Raw genomic sequence first — 21,777 nt, 5'->3', positions numbered from 1 at the left:
ATAGAAACATCTTACTTTTGATCATGGAACAGGACAGGAAGAGTTTACTAGGACAGGAATAGTTGGAGTTTAATATTAACTCTTGATTAGTCTAAAAGCAAGAAATATAGCTTAAAAAAACTTACTTTCTCGTGTTTAGGGTACTAGTCAGTTGCCTTTATATAGACAGTCAATAACATTTCAGACATGCTGCCAGTTGTGTCTTGTGAAATCAAGAATCTCCCCTAAGAGTAATGTCATGTCTGCCAGGTTCATGAGTGTGTCCTCAAATCCTTGGGCATTTAAAAAGTTGTTAAACAGGACATAAATGTACACTTAAACACCTGAATTGATTATTTCATTTTTAGACTGTTTAGAATTCAGTCTTTGCTATGAGAATGAACCTGAATGCTTATTTTCATCCCTCTTGAGGGGCTATCAAGGAAGAGAAAAGCTGATTACAGCAGATTTCTGCTGCTTCCAGAAGCTTGCATTTTGGACCAAGCAGCTATAGCTAATATATTGCCTATGAGAAATAAAGTGAGACCTAGCCGCCTCACTCAAAATACAATACTTCCTCTTCATCAGCAGTGGATGGGGGTGGTCCACCTACCTGCATGATGAATACTAATGAGTTGTCTTGTGGAAAAGGAAAACAGTGCTTATTTTTGCTTTTTCAGACTCTCGTGTCCATAGTGAATTCTTTCCATGAGAAGATCACAGACCTAGAAGAAAAGGCTTCGCAGCTAGAAAAAATCAGCAATGATGCCAGTAAGGCATCTATAAGTAGATCCATGACAGCGGTTTGGCAGCGCTGGACACGGCTCCGGAATGTAGCCCAGGAACAAGAGAAAATTTTGGAAGATGCAGTGCAGGAATGGAAGGGTTTTAATGATAAGGTAAATTCTAGTCTTGGTAAATCCTCCCTTACACATGGGTTTTCACTCATTATGATGCCTTATTAATCATCTTGCAGTAGAGAAAATTGATAGCAGGAATAACTGGGGTTTTTTTTCCTCAGTTCAGAAAAACACAGCTGTGAAAGATCCAGGTTTAGAATCCTTGCCTCCAAAATTTGGACTGTTCTTCTCAATGCATTCATGTATAGTACATACAGAGTTGTTTTGGTTTCTAATGGTTCATTAGATTCTTCTTCTCTGTTTCTTTTCCTCAGATGTTCTATTCTTGATTATGTTAACCTCTTTGTTTTCTTTCTTCTTCTCTCTCTTCTCTCTTTTTTCTCTTTTTTCTTTCTTTTCTCTCTTTTTTTCCTCTTTTTTCTCTTTCTTTTTTCTTCTTTTTTTTTCTCTGAGGAATATGAAGTTGGTCCTTTTAAATATAAGCAGTGAGGATATTGCCTGTCACTGCTCATTGATCATATGTCTGTTTTTTCCCCTTATATCCTATCTTACTCTTTTTATCTGTCATTGTCCATTATTCATGCCCAGATAACAGGTTCTCTAGGAATGAGGATAATAATTTTGTTAAATGTATGACTTGTGCCAAATATGGATACCCCAAAGTAGAGCTCTAGTTCCTATGGCAATAAATATAATAAATGCTAAAGAAGACACCCATAACTGGACAAAAAAATAATCCCTTAGCAAGTGCTAATCCCCTGCGAAGAGCAAGGGATCTGGCACAGTAGAGCACGAATCCTATACCACAACAATTTTAGAGCATGTAAATGTACAGCACTGGGTCTAGCACCTTTCAGTGTCAGTTGTACTAGCTTCTTTTGTAATCTTATTATTGACAAAACTGCATCTCATTCCATAGATTCAGAAAGCCACCATAGCTATAGATCAGCTACAAGGTCGCTTACCAGAAAGCTCAGTGGAAAAGGCATCCAAGACAGAGCTCCTGGAACTCCTGGATTACCACAGCAGTTTCCTGCTGGAGGTGGACCACCAGCTGTCATCTTTGGGCCTGTTCAAACAGCATGCTGTTAGCATGCTTCAGGATGTGGAAGTAAAGCCTCCATCTCAGAAGGAACTACCAGTTATGCAAGAAATCAAAGCAATGCAAGATCGATGCCACAAGTAAGGAAATATTTTAAAAGATTCAGCAGAAAAATGGTACCTTGCAATTCATTATGAAGAGCTTATCCTTTTTATATCATTAACAATTAACATGCCTAAATAAATATTAGCTATTTTTTAAAAAATAAGCATCAGTTTTAATTTAAAATTACTTCTAATTTATCTTAAAATAAGTTTTTTGTCATTATTTTTTATTTCCTTCAGATAGACTATGCCTTTCAGAATAAGTATTTCTTGCCTTGCATAATACTAGCATACATAAAAGCTGCATAAACTGCATTAAAGTTATAACTGATTTTAAACACTTCCATTGTTTCTCACATTAACAGTGATAATTTATCTTTTAGTATCCTCTTTTGATTAGTTTATCACTTTGTTTCCCTTGTTTGAAGCACTTAGGTACCAAAATTAGGTCCTGTATTACATTTACAGGGGAATGTAGAGCATATGCAAACAAAACATAATTTTTACCTTGAGGCTATGCAAATGGTTTCTAACCAGGTGAGAGCCTGGGAGACAGTTGGGAAAGAATGTAAATAATTCCCTAATCTATCTTGTTGTTCACATTGTTGATAGATATGTTCTGCCACTGTGCATCATTCACTGCACACCAGTGGTGTGAGATGTTTTTACTCTAAGACCAATGAAAATAGTCTGCACTATGTTCCCTATAAATAGAGTGGTGCATTTGAAATAAATCAGAGTTCATTCTCTTGCCTTCAACTTGGAGTCATTTTCATTCCTGTCCTGCTCTATGGTGACACCCTGTCATGTAGAAAACAGGAAGTTTTATGTTAACTTTTAAGACACATCTCTACCTCATAACTACACTAAGATACCATTAAGTGGATCTCCATGGTCAGAAATAAGGAGAACTGAGAAATGACAAAATTATAAACCCTGCGATAAGCCTGTGCAAAGTTTATTGTGTTTATAAATAATTATAGTAGAATAGCAATCCCTGCAGAAAATGTGTAGATGTAAGTACTTTTACAATTCCATTTTTCACTTACTTAAATTTGGTTTCTAAGATACAGGGTCTGTGATGACTTCCTGCTCATGTAAATAAGGCATGATTCTTCTATGCAAGGTTATGCAAATATAAATGAAATATGGCAATATCCATGTCACATGTATAAGAGCTACATGTAATCCAATAGAACTTTCACCGAGGTGTAATTTTTTACAAGATATCCAAGTTCTTGCAGAAAGTGCAGAAATTCTGTCTTAGTAAAAGTGTGGAAATAGGCCATGTTCAGATGCTTGATCCATAATTTATCCTAAGTATTCTGCCAATGCAAATCTCACCAATAGGAGTGGAATTTATCTCATGTTATTTTACATTCTAGATATCAATATCAGAGCAGGTTAAGCCTTGCTCTCTAATTGGTGTAGAGAAATAAACAAGTGTAGTATACAGTTTTTCTGACCTATTTTACAAGTTTCTTTTGGAATGACAATGAATAATCCTAATTCATGCCCTGCAATTGCCTGTTTCCTCTACTCACAATCAGGGCAGTCTGTGGTGATGAGCTCAGATGTACAGATCTCTGTTGTATACATTAGCATTTTTTCAAAAGAATTACGTGCTTGATGACCAAACACATAAACCCAAAAAACAGACATGAAAAATTTGATTTATTTAAATTTATTTTTTTGGATGTGGTGCTCTTAATCAGAATCTTTATTGTTCAGTATTTTCAGACCAAAGTAGTGTTTTTAGACATTACTTAATGCTTCACAAGTAGTTATTGTTTCTTTCTTTCTGAAGTATGCAGCAGAAAGTTAAAAAAGGCATGAAGATGGTGAAACAGGAGCTGAAGGAGCGTGAGGAGGTTGAAGCAGAGATTAATATTGTGAAGTCCTGGATCCAGGAAACAAAAGAATATTTATTAAGCCCTGATGCAGAAATGGACATTCAACTTCAGGAGCTGCAGGTAGGCCACATTTGTCAACTTTTAAATCACAATATTTATCTTCATTTTAATCTGCTAGTGAATGTTAATAGTTTCAAAACCACCACAAATTCAAATCAGACAATATTAATGAGATTTTTAGTAACCCACTAGACAAATTCATAAAGCATGAAGTAGATGATTGACTGTGATATTTTATTTTAAAGATATTTAGGATGCATTCTCATTGTTCTTAACAATACTGTTTTTCTGTCATTAGTCTCTCTTTGGTGAAGCTACTACTCATCGCCAGGCTGTTGAAAAACTGGCTGAACAGCAACAGAATAAATACTTGGGGCTTTATACCATTTTGCCTTCTGAACTCTCTCTTCATTTAGCAGAAGTTGGACTGGCCCTTGTAACTGTGCAGGATCAGGTAAAGTGCAGTACATAAGTGCCAGACAGATCTATACCTTTCTTGGGGCTGTATAACTTGGTATCCTGCTGTGGCCAAACCATGGCAACACAGAATAGTTTTATTACCTTCATCCTTTTAATTAAAGTGAAATGAATGGAGTGAAATTAAAATTAATTAAAGTTAATTTCCTTTAAGGAGGAGTGATTTCTGATTATTGAATTTAATTCTTATTGTTGACAGATTCAAACCAAAGAAAGAGAAACTCAGCAAATCAAAACATTGAATCAAGAGTTTGATCAGAAAATCCAGGGGATAGCAAATGAACTAAATACCATTCTTTCCAAACTGAAAAAGAAAACAAAAGATATAGCACAAGCTAAACTTGAACAAAAGGTAAGACAAGGCTTTCCTTATGTGGTTATGCCATAAATTTTTCTGAATTGGGACACTCACTTCATACCAAAATGTTGTTTGGGAAGACTTGCAGGACATAGTTTTTTAGTGTAGTTCAACAGAAGAATTATACAGAAATAAGGGTTGACTGATGAGATTTTTAAACCTATATTCTTTGCAAACCAGCTCACACAGGTAACAGAATTTGGAGGAAGAAGCTGAATGTTAAAGTCAGATGGACAAATTTTCATGGTTCCTTTTCAGTAATGAGTATGACTCCAATCTGGGAAAGCCTGAGGAACCTTCAAACTGCTCCTTGTTCTTGTCTGTACTGAAAAGATCAATCTTTATTTATGATAAATAGATCAATAGAGTTTTACTTGTAGCCCATCCCACATCATTTGGTTCAAAAATGAGGTAAAGTACTACTCATGCAATTAAGAGTAGTACAAAGGATTGTTGGTTCATTTCGAAGGTTTTCTTAGTCTTAGGTATGTGCCACACTCAGAAAAAATCACCTGTACTAAAGTGTAATGGCCAAATTAGGATTACCATATGAAAGTAAGGGATTTTGGGGGAAAAAGAGATGGAAAAGGGGTTGGCTGAAGGTTTGGGGGGCTTTTTTGTTGGTTTGTTATTTTAACTAGACAAAGATAAACGTGACCAAATTACTGTCTGAAATTAAGCAAAGCATACAAAACAGGAGAAGATTTAACATGACTGGTATGTCATAAATTACCTGTTTATTTTCATTAGATGCTCAAGATGTTCCAAAATACTGTTTGCTTTGCAGGAACTGTCACTAAACTATATTCCTGGTGTATCTCCTTGATTTCAGTAAAAAAGCAGAAAGCCAGTGAAGTCTGCTTTCTCATGTTGCATAAATTAAAACTCTCTGTCACTGGAGATGTAGTAATGTTCCAACAGCTTTTATGTTGGCATTTAGCTGATACTCTTGCGACTTTGGTTATAGCAGTAAATATTTTTATATTAACATTTTAATATTTTATTTTTATATTAACATTGAAACAGATTGTGAAAAAATAAAATAAAAATCTGTTTTAAATCCATGTGACTCAAGTCAAATGGATCCTTCCTTCACAAACAGCATATAAATTCTGCATATCTGTAGTAAATACATTTATTTATGCTTGCTGTAATGTTTGTGTCTTTGTATTTAGATAAGCAGTTTAATATCTGTCTTTGTGTCTACATGTAGACAGTTATGTCTCTAAATTTGTGGAATAATACTCTGAGGTGTGTCTGCCAGGACAGCCCTAACCTGAAGAACTTGAAGTCACTTCTTGAAGCACCTGTAGCAGTGTTCTGAATGACTGCAGTTCAAATTTGTAGAAATAATTGGAAAGAAGCTAGGGTGTTTGTCCTAGCAGTGGTACAAGAGGCAGTGAGCAGAAACTGATATGCAGGAAGTTCCATCTAAGCATGAGGAAGAACTCCTTTACAGTGCACTGTCTGTGCACTGCAGCAGGCTGCCCAGAGAGGTTGTGGAGACCCCCTCACTGGAGATACTCAAGAACCATCTAGACACAATCCTGTGCCACATGCCCTAAGGTGATCCTGCTTGAACAGGGAGGGTGGACCAAATGACCCACTGTGGTCCCTTCCAACCTCACCTGTTCCATGATTCTGTGACTTGAGTTTTTTTTTTTATGTTACAAAAAAAATAAGAGTTTTTAACACCTTGGATATATAAAACAAACACGAATATAACCAGTAGCCTCTTCTCAAAAAAATTTTGCCCAAGAGTATGCTTTAAATCTATGAGAAACTTGAAAAATTTTTTAGTCTTCCTTTTCAAAATATCTGTGACTATGGTAGGAAAAATTGATTTTAAACTGTGTTTCTATTGAAACACTCTAGCACAATTAGACTGCTCCTGCATCAAGATCATGCTATGAAAATGCAAGTTTCAAATTAAAAGGAAAGTTTTCATAATCCATTAATGTGTAACCACATTTTTATGAGTTTATAAACTTATATTTTAAGACAGCAATAAAACAAACCCCTTTTCCAAAAAAGCAAAAATCCTTGTCATGACAGTCTGTGCTGAGAATTCATTTCAGAAACAAACACAGAAAGATGCCTGACAACAGTTAATGCTACACTGAAGTGACTCAGTCTTTGGCTACAGCAGGGAAAACGGTTATCCATTTCAGCCAGGAAGTCAAAGGAAAAAGAGTAATGGCACATACTTAAGAGATGACCAAATATCCTGCTGTTCTGCGTTTCTGCTTAAAAACGGAAAAAAAACTATGGAGACTTTGGACAAGCTATAAAAGTTGCAAGTTGGGCTAGAAATAATCAACTAAAAAGCTAACACTTCCTGGATCACTGATTTTATTGTTTTTCTGCCTAGATCCTTGGTGACGAGTTGGACAGCTGCAATATAAAGCTGTTGGAGTTAGATGCATCAGTCCAGGACTTTGCAGAGCAGAACGTACCCCTGGCTAAGCAGCTGGCTAACAGGATAGGGAAACTCAGTGCACTGCACCAGCAGACCATACGGCAGGCTGAATACAGAGCAGCCAAGCTCAGTCAGGTATGATTTAAATCCTTTCTGCTGTTTCCTCTCAGAACCAGAGGCAGCATGCAAACATCTCATTTATTTTCCTGGAAATATGCCAGACAGGACATTCCTTGGCACATCTGCCTATTATTAGTCAGGCCTTTCATCACATTCCAAAGAGACACAGGTCAAATCAGAGGGAGAAATAATTCTCAGATGCTGCTTTAACACTCTCTTGCATGAACCACCTGCTGTTTGGTTCCTTTGGTGCCCTAAATAGATTGTAGATCTCACAAACAGTAGCATGCCTGGAAATAGTACCTCATTGTGCTTCTCAGGGTCTCTGTTTTGTCACTGTTACCTTTATTTGCAACATTAAAAACAAAAGTTAAAATTATTTTGCTCTAATCCAAATCCATAGAGGGTGAATATAACTTGTATACTCAGCAGAAAAGCCTAAATTCAATGGCCCTGATAATGCATAATATTTATCCAATATTTTGGCGTTCATAAAGATTCATCCCCTGTGGTTCAAAGTCTCTGAAATTCTTTCTCCTTTTTTCCTTAATTGTTCTTATCCCCAAAAACCTCTAGCTAAAAGCAAATAAATTGATTTTCTATGGTTCTGCCATCAATACCTTGATAAATTATGCTCCTTTCTGCATGCATGAATTTACTTCCAGAAGAAAAATTCAAAATATTCTTTTCAGTTTCCTCTGAAAATTTGTTTTTAAGAAGAGAGAGAAAATTATTATCAAAGTAAGAACTCAGTCAAAGGTATTTGGAAGGAAATAAAATTAGTTTTTTCATCCTCCAAGAATTATACAAAATTCCGTCTTCGGCTTAAGTGAATTTTTCTTTCATCCAGGCTGCTTCACACTTGGAAGAATACAATGAGATGCTGGAGTTCATATTGAAATGGATTGAGAAAGCAAATATCCTAGTGCATGGTAGTATAACATGGAATTCTTCCTCTCAGCTTCGTGATCAGTTTAAAGCCTACCAGGTGATTATGTGAGCTATGACATTTAAAAGGCAGTGTATATATGAAATTATTATCAAAGCAATGGAGTTCTACTTCATCCTAACATGCTAGATTTCTTTGACTGTTCTCCCAAGCCTTAAAAATGATGAATTGATTTTGGACAATTCATCCAAATAAAGAATGAAATAAAGATATGTTGTAGAATAAAAACATGTGAATCAAAGTTGATCTTCATGTTACTCAAGTGGTTTGGTTTCAGAGAGGCTTTTGGCTGAATAGTGTATCTGCACAGTGTGATTCTATCCCACCAAGCACCTCATTGCAGCTCATACTCTAAATCTTTAGTTCATCAAGCACAATTTTCAATTTGGGCTTTTTCCCTTTCTCCATTATGCTAAACTGGAATAGCCTTTGTTCTCATCTAATGAGTTTTATTCCAAATATTCTCAAACTGATGCCTAATGGAAAAGTTTCTTCAAATCTCTTCCTGAACATTTCATATCAAAGTAATTTGCTGTCCCTGTAATTGTGCAATTTGTTCTCTGTGTGTCTGTGTGTGGAATGTGTGTGTGAGATCAGTGAAACGCTTTGATGAGGTTCAAGCTTGCCTGGTGTTACATGGCCATGTGAAAGAAATCAAGGCATCATAATAATGTATCACTTATACCAATGTTATATATGCATTACTTAATTGTCAGCTGCATTCTTGTACATAAGTGCAGGGTAGTATGTCACACTTTGTATTCTGAATAGGAGCTTCCAGGCAATTTATCCTGAGGAAGCTGAAGACAGAATTTCTGGTTTGGTTTTGCTGTGGCTTTTTCCTTGCTTCAAAATCTGATGATACAGGCTTAACCAATGCCATCCCACACAATGCCTTGGCAGTGATTTTTTTAGTCAGCATTAAGGACTCCTGCCCTGCTAGAACACCGCACCCAAGTGCTTTCTGATACTTTGTATTAGGTATATGACGTTTCCAGGACAAATCTTCTCCATAGATTGCATATATTATATTTTTACACACAAGTGTGTATAGCAAAACACTAAAATGAATGTGTTGATAACTATAGCTGCTGAAGCTTCATTACTTAATCCTTTGTTTCACAGTCTCTACAAGCTGAAACACTTCGGCAGACTTTCAGAATTAAGCATATTGCCTAAGCCTTGCAGGAAATCAGTGGAACTTAATCATAGGCTCATGAATGTGTATAGATTGAAGAGGTGAAGAACAGTTTACTTAAAAGATATGTGTCACTGAGTCTCAAACCTGACATTCCATTTGTCTGTATCTCCATCTAGAGCATTCTTGATGAGTCTGGAGAGATTCACGGTGATCTTGAGGCCATGACCGAGAGGATTGATTACCTGGCAAGTGTCTACTGCACTGAAGGGATGTCACAGCAAGTGCTGGAACTGGGGCGGCGCACGGAGGAACTGCAGCAAGTTATCAAAGTGCAGCTACCAAACCTCCAAGATGCTGCCAAGGTAAATGAAAGCAGTATTTCTAATGCTAGATGGCATCTAGGGTGATGTATGCATCATACTACTGAGATTATTAGCAGTGAAGATAATTTGTGGTCTGTACAGGGCATGACTTTGTTGCCTGAAGTCAGGTATCTTGCACTGTTCAAGATGATGCCTTCAGGTGCTGACTAAGATGGGCACAAGATTTCTGCAGGTCCTACTCTAAATGACCTTTCTGGATTTGGGATAATGGTGAGCCTCAGACAGCACTGCGCACCTATGTTTAGATACTTGTGAAGTGTATTTGTTGACACTTATGTTCTGCTGTTTCCTTTATTCTTCTCTTAAATGATATCTAAACACGGTTATTTATTAATTTAGATCAGTACTGGACCGGACCAGAATTCTATAGTGTAAGGCCTACCTCTACAAGGGAGTGCAATGAAAAGAATGAACATGTTTTTTTCAGTTTTATAAAGTATATGCTGTATTTGAGATTGAAGTACTTAAAAGAATAACTCTGCCTTTGCAATCCTTTTCTAGACCATCATAAGACTGGTATTTTTATCTAATATTTAAACATTTTAAATGAACTGTCAAAACTATGAGTTATTTTTTGCACTGTATGTAACGGGGAGGTACCCGCAAAATCCACACAGATATAGTGATTTCTATTTTTCCTCTTACTCATCCCTGAATCAAATGTATTACAGGATATGAAGAAATTTGAAATTGAGCTGAGAGCCCTACAGGCTGCTTTGGAGCAAGCCCAAGCCATGCTGACGTCTCCAGAGCTCGGGCATTTGAGCTTAAAAGAGCAACTTTCTCACAGACAGGTAAAAGACCAGGACCTCAAAGTTAACATTTGAATAATGTGATCTTACACAAAGGATAATGAGTGTTGATGAGACTGATTTTTGTGTTTCTTAGGTGTGCCACTGTTTCAGAGTGTAGCCCCAAATTACTGCCAAGGAAATAAGGGATGGAGTGAGAAGAATCATTCCCTCAGAGGGAATCATTGAAGTATACTTCTTTATGAGCCCATTCTTAGATTGATGCTGTTCTGAGGAGTGTGCATCCAATCCATTTAATCCCTATCAATAATTGTTATAAAGCCCATTTCTTTTCTAGTGCTTATGGTCAAGAGGTTCTTAAAGTATTTCAAAAGGAAGTTAAGATTGTTATCATTATTTTACAGATAGAGATGAAATTATATAGTTTGTTGCCAGCTTCTCCAATAGTAATCTGGAGCACTAGGAGACAATTCAGGTTTCCTTAAGCCCAGTTACATTTTTGTGTGCTTAGTTGAATTACCTCCATAAGATATTGTGTCTTTCTCTATTGCATTTGATCTGCTATGGAAATTTGTCAGTTTGTTAGTTTTGGTCTCAGTCTCCTAACAGGAGAAATAAGGCAAGTTATAGCTTTCTGAGTTTCTCAAGACATGTTTCATTCTGCAAATTAATATGGAGATTTAACTGTCTCAGTCTGCCAGTAAAAACTGGATGTCAGCAGGTTCGCTGTAGGATTAAAATCTGCAGAAAAACATGTGGAAGAAAGGAATTTGCACAGCTTTTCCTTTTTATTAAAACATGCAGTCTTTATTCTGGGGACTTGCAAATCAATTTCAGAATGTGGCCTTGAAGAGTGTAAGTGAAACACATCACCCACCATAAGAAGGAAGGAACATGGAGTTTACACTGGGTTTTATGCGTGTTCTTTGTTCTGGCTCTAGCAGATCTCACAATACAACTTTCTTTTGTACAGAAAGGGGCTGTAGCCCCTGCCCACCTGTTTCACCAGACCAGAGAAGGGATGTTGGAAAGCGCCTGGCTGGCACATAGCCCCCAGGGTGCCTCTGGGTGCTGATTGAGCAATAAAGACACCCTTTGCCAGCAGTATGGGGTCTGAGAGAGAGGCCCCACCTGTGCTGCCTGAACAATAGGTCATTATACCAAAACTCTGGTTAGATTATCCACCATATGTCATGAAACTGCAAAAATACAACCCAAACCACAATCCTCTCATCAGTATGCACTTGAGACCCACTTAGCTATCATTCTGCTTGTGGTATAGGGGAAGGGAGATAACCAAATTCTCTACCCCTGTTTGCCTCATTGTCCAGCTGATTTATATCTGTTGATATAAAATCTTATTCTAATGTGCTAAGGCCCTTTTTATCAACTTTGCCTTTTCCTTTTTTTTTTTATATCTGTACATACATTAAACTCCTCAATGTAGATAAAAATAATGGTGATCAAATCTATTTTCCAACCATTGCATTTAGACCCTTCTCATGCATATGAACAGACAGCTTGAATGGACATCTTGTATGGAATAGGCACTATTCACAAAGGCATACAGCTTGTGATTATTCAAAGAAAAAAAGTTTCTGTGTAGCTCTGTTCCTTTCTGTTTGATTTCCCTTTGAATTTTAAGCAACATTTTCAGCTATGGTTTGTAATTTCAAAGGAAAGTTGTGGAGACAATGAGATTCAATGAGCTGTTTGGAAATGTCCTTCTGTGTCTCAGCAAGGAGTTCCACTCAGATTTTAACACTGATATATATATATATATATATATATATATATATATATATATATAATTACTCTTGTGCTGCTTTAATTTTTGGAGTTTGTAAATCTATTTTCTCAAATCTGTTAATAGAAGTATTTTTTTTTTTTACTTGGACACTTAGAAATAGGTACTACTATGCTTTTTAATTTATTATTTTTATATCTAGTATTTGGGCTTTTTGCTTAAATCATCATTATTCTCATCTCACAATGAGCAACTCCAGAGAAAGTGATTCTAATTATACGCAATTTAGAAAATAGATAATAATTTTTTTCTTTTATTGCTTGAATGCACCGTTATTTTTCTTTGGCTGCATGAGATGCTCTGGGAGTTCTGAAAAATTGGTTTATTGTGGCACTGACTTTGTTTCTAGCACCTGTTGTCTGAGATGGAGTCACTGAAGCCAAAAGTTCAGGCAGTACAAGACTGCCAGAGTGCCCTGAGGATCCCTGAGGAGGTGGTCACCAGCCTGCCCATGTGCCACAGTGCCCTGCGGCTGCAGGAGGAGGCCAGCCGCCTGCAGCACACGGCCATCCAGCAGTGCAACATCATGCAGGCAAGTGCAACTCCATCCCAGAACCACTCAGAGGAACTTGAACAGCAACGTACAAATTGTAATGAAAACATAGAATTTCATATCTCTGTGCATTCCTCTGTTCTGTAGCAGCATTAGGAATTTTCCCACTAGTCTCAGTTATTCCTGACTTTAATATTCATGACCATGTCAGTTGTTGATTTACTCATCAGATTCTCATTTAACTTCTCTCCCTGATATTGCTATGACTTTTGTAATGCTGTTAGGATTAGCTAATATACAGTTGTATGCAGGTTAATTTTATAAGATATAAAATCAATTAATAAAATTTATATAACATTATAACATCAGCTGCTTCTGAAGATTGCATAAAAACTATTGAGTTAATTCACTGTGGTATAAAAATAATTATTTTTATTCTCTTTATTTATAGTTTATATATATTTGTTTTCTGATTTTGGAATCATTCAGTGTCTATTAAATTTGTATTTTCAGGTTTTGCTAAGTATGAGTAAATTAGATGTTGTTTGATTTTTTGGATTTATAATTAAACATGTAAAAGGTATTTCCAAAGAAGAGAATAAGCTTTTCTTCTCTGCTATTTAGTGATAGGACTATACGTAGCATATTCCATAGGCAAGGGTGCAACTACAAAGTTTCAAGTTGGGTAACAGAAGAGACTTTTGATGATTAAGGATAATTAATGATGCTTAAATGCAAGAAAGGTTACAATGTCACACTGAAAATTTTAAAAATAGGTTAGACAAACTACTCATGCATCTATGATAGGAAGAACTGATACTACATTGGTAGGAAGATTATCTGAATCAAACCTAATAATCATTTCCCAGTTGTATTTTCTGTAATATCTAAACTTTTCTTGTAGTCACAAATGAACACCTGAAGTAAAAAAGCAGATGGAAATGCTTTATAATAAAACCATGAGACTAAGCAAGGCTATCTTCTTGTAGGTGTGTTTGGTTCAGGTATTTGTTGGAATCAGAAATTACAGCACCTTATATCAGAAATCTAAAATATCATGTTATGTGGACTGTGGGTTTGGGAAATATTTAAATAAATGAAACCATTCAAATTGTTGCAATTCATAATACTTATGAATAGATATTTTCCTGACTATACTCCTGCTTTGCTTATCAAGATGTGAGTGCCAGATACTTCAGGAGGGAGATCTGTCATGCTTAGACTAAGTGAAAATTAATTTTCATGTAGACACTCAATCTTTTTTTCCCTTCTCTAGGAAGCAGTGGTTCAGTATGAGCAATATGAGCAAGAAATGAAACATTTGCAGCAGATGATTGAGAGTGCCCATCGTGAGATCCAAGACAAGCCAATAGCAACCAGCAACATCCAGGAACTCCAGGTCCAGATTTCACGTAATGAGGTATGGGACCCAAAATGCATCAAAACATTGGGCTTAATGGCAGCTCACTGATTCAGATAACTTTTCATAAGCAATAGTCATAAGATAGCTGAGTTGCTCTTCAGATTTCCTAAAGGCTAATTGAGCAGATAGACTTAATCCCAGAGAGGGAACTCCTGGTATTGGTGCAATGTGGACACTTCATTTGTTTATTCAGTTAGATCTATCCTAACCTTCAGACAACATTATGATAAACAAAAGCATTGCATAATTAAGGGGCAGTTGACATTAAAATTTGACTGAGGAGTGTCCCAGAATTTAAAATTCAGCAGTTGGTCAGTTAATCGCAACTAGTTTGGTGATCCATATGTAGGTATGTATATCTAAAGAACTTGTACATACATGCATGTATATCCTAAAGTACATGCTAATTTTCATCCCAGTCACATTCTCTAAAGAATAGCAAGAGACTTGAATCAAAGGAAACCCACAATACATTTGGAGGAAAACTCTGCACCATTCACTCCAAAGGTTTCTTTAAAAATCTTTGTGGGGAAGATTTTTGTGCTCTAGAGTTGCGGTTCCTGCCCACAAACTCATGGATTGACAACTCTTGAATAAATCACAATAGTCTCTATGCAGCCTTCTTGCTGTGCGGACTTGAGAGCTCCTCCTGAGCCCCTTTCACCTCCACCTGTCTGTTGTGTAATTCCTAGGATAGAAAATGCACCACTGATCGCTGTGTGTCACTTCTGGCACCAGATGGCATCATTTCTTTACCTCTGAATTAAAGCTATCCCTCCTGGTGTGTAATATAACCTAATGTTACATGTGTTGCTCATTTTCTATCCAGTTGTTACAACTGTTATAAATTCAAGAGCAGTTTGCATATACAAGCACTTTTGGTTTATTAGTATTGAATTGATAATGCTACTATTCTCTAATCAAATATTCTGGAACAGCAAATGCAGGAGAGTGACCAGCAATTCAGGATAATATTGCTGGAGGAAGGAATAATGCTGCAGCCAGGAAGGAATTAAAAATGGAGCAGCTTGAAGTTTCATGTACATTTGAGCAATTTTAGTAGGTAGGAGTGGTCCTAAACATCTGCAGGAAGACAGCAGCTTTATGATAGTGCACATATTGGGATCAGCCAAAACAGAGAGACTTCATACATGCAAGCTTTACACATTTAGGGGTAAGGGAATTTTTGAGGTAAGCATATTTTTGCATATTTTTGGCTCATATTTTCTTTGCTAAATACCTGTGAAAAAGCATAACATGAAGTGAATGCTCTGAACCAAATATTATTTGACTACTTCAAAAGTCAAGTCTGTCAAGATGTTTGTTAGGTGTGTTTTTAATTTAAGAAAATATCAGTTACCACATCCCCTGTTAAAGGCTGCATTTAAAGGAACTTAAGGGGACATTTGTATCAGCTATATTTAGAATTAAAATAAGAGGAAGGAAGAAAGTAGAAGGAACTTACATCTTGATTTTTGGGAATCTTGTATTAATATGCATGTATATAAGTAGATGCCATGTCTACTGACCTGTGTTTCTTTAGAATTTCAAAGAAGAATGTGGGCAAGTATCTCCATACTTGAGAATTATTTTAATGGAAAATATAATACCTCATGGGATATTGCTTTTATAAGATGCTTTATTATTTTTAATTTTCTTTTTCAATCACATTTTTGCTTACCCTTCCTTGTTTTCAGTTGAAAGAGGCATTTTATATGCTCAGTGCATTGGACATTAATACCACAAATGTCATTGCATTTGGTGAGGGAATAGAGTATACTGAATGACAATAATTTCCTATTGAGGTTCAGATATGTCATTCATTGAGCATTTGTGAATGACTGGATTTTGCCAAAGAGCAGATACCTATTCAAGCTGCTAGCCATTAAATTTGTGGCTTGATTTGATTGCAGCTTGGTTTTTGACTAGTCTGCTTGATATTTTATAATCAAGACTTTTCTTAGTCTCCAATGAAAGTTTTGGAGCACCAAAGAGAGGTCCTTTTGTTGCTAACATGACAGATGGTGACAAGGTGCCATTGAAACTCAAGTAGTGAAGTGTCATCCTCAGTCTTTGAGATGTTTCAATTCCTAACTCAGTATTTCTTGCAATGAGTATTCTGCACTGTAACTCTGAAGAATTTTCTTACTGAAAATGTCATACAACCAAAAAAATCTTCTAATTTATCAGCCTGAAGCAGTATTCCTACTTATTTTGAAAATATATTGTAATGATATATTATTGTGCCTAGTAGATCTTGCAACTCCTGCTGCTATTTTTCCTTGAAAACTTGTGAGTTTTGAAGAAGTAAGGGCAGGTATAAAAATGAAGTAGAAATATATACTTGAATGAATAATCATCAATTTAGCAGGCAAGCTTATACAAATGTTTCCACTTCTTAGATCAAAACTCCAACTTGTTACTGAGCGTCTAGGGAGACAGGAACAATAGCTTCAGCAGAAATATGAAATGCTTCCACCATTTTTTATTTGAAATATATTAATTGAAAGCTTTGAAACTGGATACTGTGAAAAACGCCAATCACTTGGTTTTTAAAATTTTAAAAGTTTAATAATAATAAAATAGTTATAAAAATAGTAATACAATTAGAGTAATAAAAATTTAGAGTTAGGACAATTACAAGACAATAAAAAGCAAAGAATTACGGACATCCAGATGCTCTCGGGCACTTAAGTCCGATAAGCATGCCTTGTGAACAAAGGAATAACCTTTAAAAGCAGTAGCCTGTTGCATATTCATACATCTCATACATGATGCATAAATTCCTTGCGAATTAAGAACTTTTCTGGTTTTTGTCAACTTCTTCCCCTTAATCCTGGTGGTTCCATAAACACGGAGAGAAGGAGAGAAGGTGGAAGAATGTTTGTCTTTTCCAATAAGGAGGCAGTAACTCTTTATGGGCCTCATCACTGCCATCTCTGTGCGAAGATTTTCTTGATTATCTCATCTCTTGCTTGAGCTAGTAAAAAAATCCTACATCACAGAGTTTCTATTTTAACATTTTGTTGTAACCTAAAACTATATTTAACGCACGACTTAAGAGAATTAATACAGCATAACTTTCTAACATTACACATATAATATTCATTGTAATATTTGCGAAAAGCCAATCGTAAAGTATGCATTTTTCACAGATACTGAACAGGCCAACATTATATGGTAGGAGAAGACAAGACACTTATGAATAGTCATAAGAGTATTCATTTTCATCTTTCTTATCTAAAAATCTTAAGCTTAAAATGGTGTTTGGCCACATAAATAGACCATTTCCTAAGCATAAAACCCCCAACCGTTTAAAATATCATCTGCTTTATGCTAGTTTCCCCGTCTCTTTTTAAAGGAAGGTAAGTCCTGTGCAGCTCAACTTTTAACTCAGTAGACTTATACAAAATCAAAAGGAGATTAAAATACAGCTTATCCAAGCAGTGACAAAAAGAGATCCAGTCTGCATTTAATCTTATTATGTGACTGATTGTTCCTATCACTTTTGAGCCTGTTAGACCCTGTGAGTTATTGTTTGGACAATTCGTTCTTTCTGGTGAGAGCTGAATGGGGCATTTTTTGCAGTTGTGTCCACTACATGACCTCATTTCCCTGGCACGCACTATGCGGAGGAGCTTCATCTGCCTCAGATAAATGGAACTAAATCGGGGGCGGGGGGATATAGGGCAGGAAGAGGGAGAGACGCTTCCCTTTGCTGCAGCGTGCAGCTCACAGAGGTGGGCTGAGGTTCAGGCAGGATGCGAACGTGAGGCGTCCGTCCGTCCGTCCGTCCGTCCCTCCCTGCGCTCTGCGGCGCGGCGCACACAGAGCCTTGGGCGGCCGCCGCCGCTCCGGAGCCGCCGCTCCGCTGTTTCGCAGCGCGGCCGGGCGCGCCCGGCCGGGTTCCTCCGCTGGCGACCTGCTCGTCAGCAGAGCGGCAGCGCTGCCGTGGTATTGGCTGCGCTGGGAGGGCACAGCTTCGCTTCGCCGCGGAAGCTGAAATGCTGCCGGTCCTGTGGCCTCTCCCGGCTGCATCAGCACTAGGGGGAAAAAAATGTTTTCTCAGGAGCTGGCTCAGAAGATCAAAGGATACCAGGAGCAAATTGCTTCTTTGAATTCCAAGTGCAAGATGCTGACTATGAAAGCAAAACATGCCACCATGCTGCTGACAGTGACAGAAGTGGAGGGGCTGTCCGAGGGAATGGAGGAGCTGGATTCAGACCTGCTCCCAGCACATCCCACTCATCCCTCGGTGGTTATGGTAAGCAATGCCTTGGTCACTGTACTCGTTATCTGAGCTACTTCCTCTTGCATCGTTGCGACACCCCTGTGCAGCAAATTGCCACAGCTCACATCTACCTTTTGAAATGGCTGTAGTGTGGCAAACCAAGCAAGTTGCAGCTTCCCTTTACTGTATTTTGCTTTATATGGGTTCTCAAGACTTGTTGATAAAGGCTGAAGTTATTTAACAGACAAATATGTGAAATTTGTGAGCAGTAATATGCAAATACTGGGCTTTTTATTTTGTAGCTGTCAGCATGCAAGAACAAGTGCTAAGAAATTGATGAGTTGCAGGAATAAAATAAAACCAGAATAAATATGATTTTATTAGATGTTGCAGTGTATAGGCTTTTCACACATTAAAATGTTGATGTGATAATTGACAGTATGCTGCTGTATTCTCAGATAAGTGTCCTGGAAATGAAAGCTGTCTAAGTACTGCCATAGGCACAATGTTTGACTTTGCTTTTGTTTGTTTCTAACTGGGTCTCATTACAAACATTCTGCTGATGCTACCGGGATTTTTGTCTGAGTGTCAGACTTCAGGATTTATCCCTCTATAGCAACATTGCAGAAGGAAGGAGGTTACATTTGAATACTGGGCTGTGTGTATTTTGTTTTTCAAGTCTGTTCCTTGTTGTTCCAACCGAACCTGGATACTGAGACAAATAGTCCGGTATTCTGTAGCTCTCCATAGTATTTCTATATGCAGCAGAGATTGTATTAGAAGATGTTTAGGCAAACCTGAATTTGTTATTGTTGAGTTGCTTGCTCTGCATTGTCTTTTAAAATCCATTAAAGCACAGGAGAGTATTTTCATACTGAAGTATGATAAATAAATTAGACTATTTATTCAACAGATTTCTAAACTGGTAAATGTAGGAGCATGAAGCATGACTAATTAATGTCGTGGTAATTCTGGCCATGTGTTGTTTTGATCTCAGTCTAAGTCAAGCCTCAGCTGAGGTAACTGATTTTCTTCCTGTGCTCTGGGGTTGCTTTTCCTGTGGCAGATGACTGCTGGTCGCTGTCACACGCTGCTCTCCCCTGTCACTGAGGAGTCTGGGGAGGAGGGAACCAACAGTGAGATTTCTTCTCCACCTGCCTGTCGCTCTCCCTCACCTGTGGCTAATACCGATGCTTCTGTTAACCAGGTACTGCTCTCTTGGCATTCATTCAGCTTTTATCTCAGACATTCATGGTTCCATTCCACAGGTGGTTTATTTAATCCTCTAAAATAATGTTTAGCTATAGTTCCAAGGAACTGAGGCTTAACCTCTTACCAAACTGAACCTTCAGGTTCTGGTTCAAAATGGATACAGGTATTGAAATTGTATAAATCCAGTGTTACAGCTATCCATTATTTTTAAAAATAAATTTTAAGTGACAATTGCAATATCACCAGTGTTTTCTACTTACAGCATAATTTTTATTTTCTCGGTAGTACTCAATGGAATCTTGCATCCTGAGAAAAAATGCCTTTTTGTACTCCCCATAATGAAACATTGCATTATGTCCATATCCATCTATCTTACTGTTCAATTACCATTGTGGCACTGAAATCATAGTCTGGTTATCTTCTATTTAATATCATTTCAGTTATTAACTTCCATGTGGTCTTTTTCATATATTGTTCATTTCCATGGCAGTCTATTTTAAGTGCCAGTGAGGCAGATCAGTGGAATAACAGATTTTAGATTTTAAATCAAAACTGAGGGCTCTTGCACTTCTTGTCAGAGCAAGTGTATATCAGTATTGATCAAAATGTAAACATTGAGCCAGCGCATTGAGCATCGTGCATATAAAGTCACACATAAAATGTTATGCTTTAGAAGTTTAGAAGTGAGCCTAAGAAGCCATCGCCCCCTCACTGAATTCATCATGTTCTGGATTTTGTGGTTGATTGGTTGGTTTTGCATTTGTGACTGCTTCCAAAATTGACCACTGCAGATTTGAAGGTTAGAATGTGTTGTGTTGCACTGCTGAGTAGAATTAGACAAGTTTGAGCAAGATGCTAATTGATTCCTTCTGCTAATTTCAGAAATGGATATGGTGCTATAGAAGTTGATAAATACAATACATAAGAAAAAATGTAAGATAGTAAGAGTGGTGACAAAATCATCAATGGCATACTAAAAATGTTGTATGATGTATAAGAAGGATTTTTCTACTTTTCTATCATTTTAGATAATCAGAAAGTTCCCTGTGAAGGTGACTTACAGTAAAAAGGCATCTAGATATTTCAACATAGAAGCCTTATGACACCATTAATTAATGAAGGAGTTAAAGGACCAAAAGCAATTTGCTTCCTAATCTACAAAGCTAATGTCAGTTCTTTATTTTTCTCTTAAAATATAAAACAAGTCAAAAAGATTCAGTCACTCAGACAATAAGGAAAACACAGTGAACATGCTGTTGCATCATGAGCTAACACCAAAATACAAGTTTTAGAATAAGTTATTTACTAGGGCAAAATTGAAAAATATTATGTCTTTCATTTAGTAGAATATTTTTGAGAGAGTTAAAGTTGATGCTGTTATGAAAATCTTAAAAACTTAGAGCTGAAGTTTTCTTCAGTGTAGTTAATGTTGAAATGAACTGCATGTGTTAAACAACCAGCGGAAGAACATTCCAAAATGCAGTGGTTTGCTTGCAAAATTCTTAGGTTCACACTCACATAAGATTAAGACTAAGGAAGCTGTGAAACTGCCAGGCTGGTCATAATGAATGCCCAGGGAGACTTCAGGAGAGAAGGTTGGTTAAAAAACCATATCGTAGAAGTTAGTGAACTAGGAGCTCAAATGTGAGTTATAAACATTTTGTGTTTTTACAGCAAATCAGGAAAATAAATTTGGAAATATTTTGTTTTAAAAAGTAGCCTGAGTTAAGAACTAATTTCTCACAAGAAGATCACCTGCAAACTACCAGAAAAAAATATGAGCAGGAACTCTAGAAAGTGAAGAATAGCATGAGTTTAGTCTCTGGAAAAAATGTAAAACTCTTCTGAAGAGGCAATTGGGGAAGGAAATGTTATATGTTAAGACTGCTTTTTAATTCATCCTGAATAACTATCTATAGTATTTCATCAGTTTCCTAGCATCTCTTAATGGTGAAATATAGCTAGTCTGAATTCAGACATCTATACACTTTATTTACATTTCTAACAAGTAATGAAAATATAAAACAAGTGCCAACTGCTTATTAGTGAAATAATGAGAATATTTATTGAAATAGATTAAAACAAGACCAGAAATACAAGAAAGTGACAATTCT

The 21,777-nt window shown here is 36.8% G+C and overlaps 1 protein-coding gene across 24 annotated transcripts in view; it reads left to right on the top strand.

Moving 5' to 3' along the window:
• The window catches only part of SYNE1 (spectrin repeat containing nuclear envelope protein 1), a 289,553-nt gene that overhangs the window by 175,290 nt on the left and 92,486 nt on the right, over positions 1-21,777 (top strand). For 18 of the 24 annotated variants that reach the window (XM_068184611.1, XM_068184610.1, XM_068184631.1 and 15 more), the window contains 13 exons: positions 660-878; positions 1,759-2,021; positions 3,793-3,958; positions 4,197-4,352; positions 4,575-4,727; positions 7,105-7,287; positions 8,123-8,260; positions 9,539-9,724; positions 10,417-10,539; positions 12,654-12,836; positions 14,074-14,217; positions 18,290-18,484; positions 19,518-19,658. In XM_068184611.1, coding sequence (XP_068040712.1) covers positions 660-878; positions 1,759-2,021; positions 3,793-3,958; positions 4,197-4,352; positions 4,575-4,727; positions 7,105-7,287; positions 8,123-8,260; positions 9,539-9,724; positions 10,417-10,539; positions 12,654-12,836; positions 14,074-14,217; positions 18,290-18,484; positions 19,518-19,658 — 2,250 coding nt within the window. Of the gene's footprint in view, positions 1-659; positions 879-1,758; positions 2,022-3,792; positions 3,959-4,196; positions 4,353-4,574; positions 4,728-7,104; positions 7,288-8,122; positions 8,261-9,538; positions 9,725-10,416; positions 10,540-12,653; positions 12,841-14,073; positions 14,218-18,289; positions 18,485-19,517; positions 19,659-21,777 lie in introns of all 24 variants that reach the window. The other 6 variants (XM_068184618.1, XM_068184607.1, XM_068184623.1 and 3 more) reach the window with 4 other exon arrangements.

This window comes from Anomalospiza imberbis, chromosome 3 (genome assembly GCF_031753505.1).
Source record: "Anomalospiza imberbis isolate Cuckoo-Finch-1a 21T00152 chromosome 3, ASM3175350v1, whole genome shotgun sequence".
Classification (NCBI taxonomy): Eukaryota; Metazoa; Chordata; class Aves; order Passeriformes; family Viduidae; genus Anomalospiza; species Anomalospiza imberbis.
Note: the sequence above shows the minus strand (reverse complement) of the source record. Positions and strands in the feature narration are given on the sequence as shown.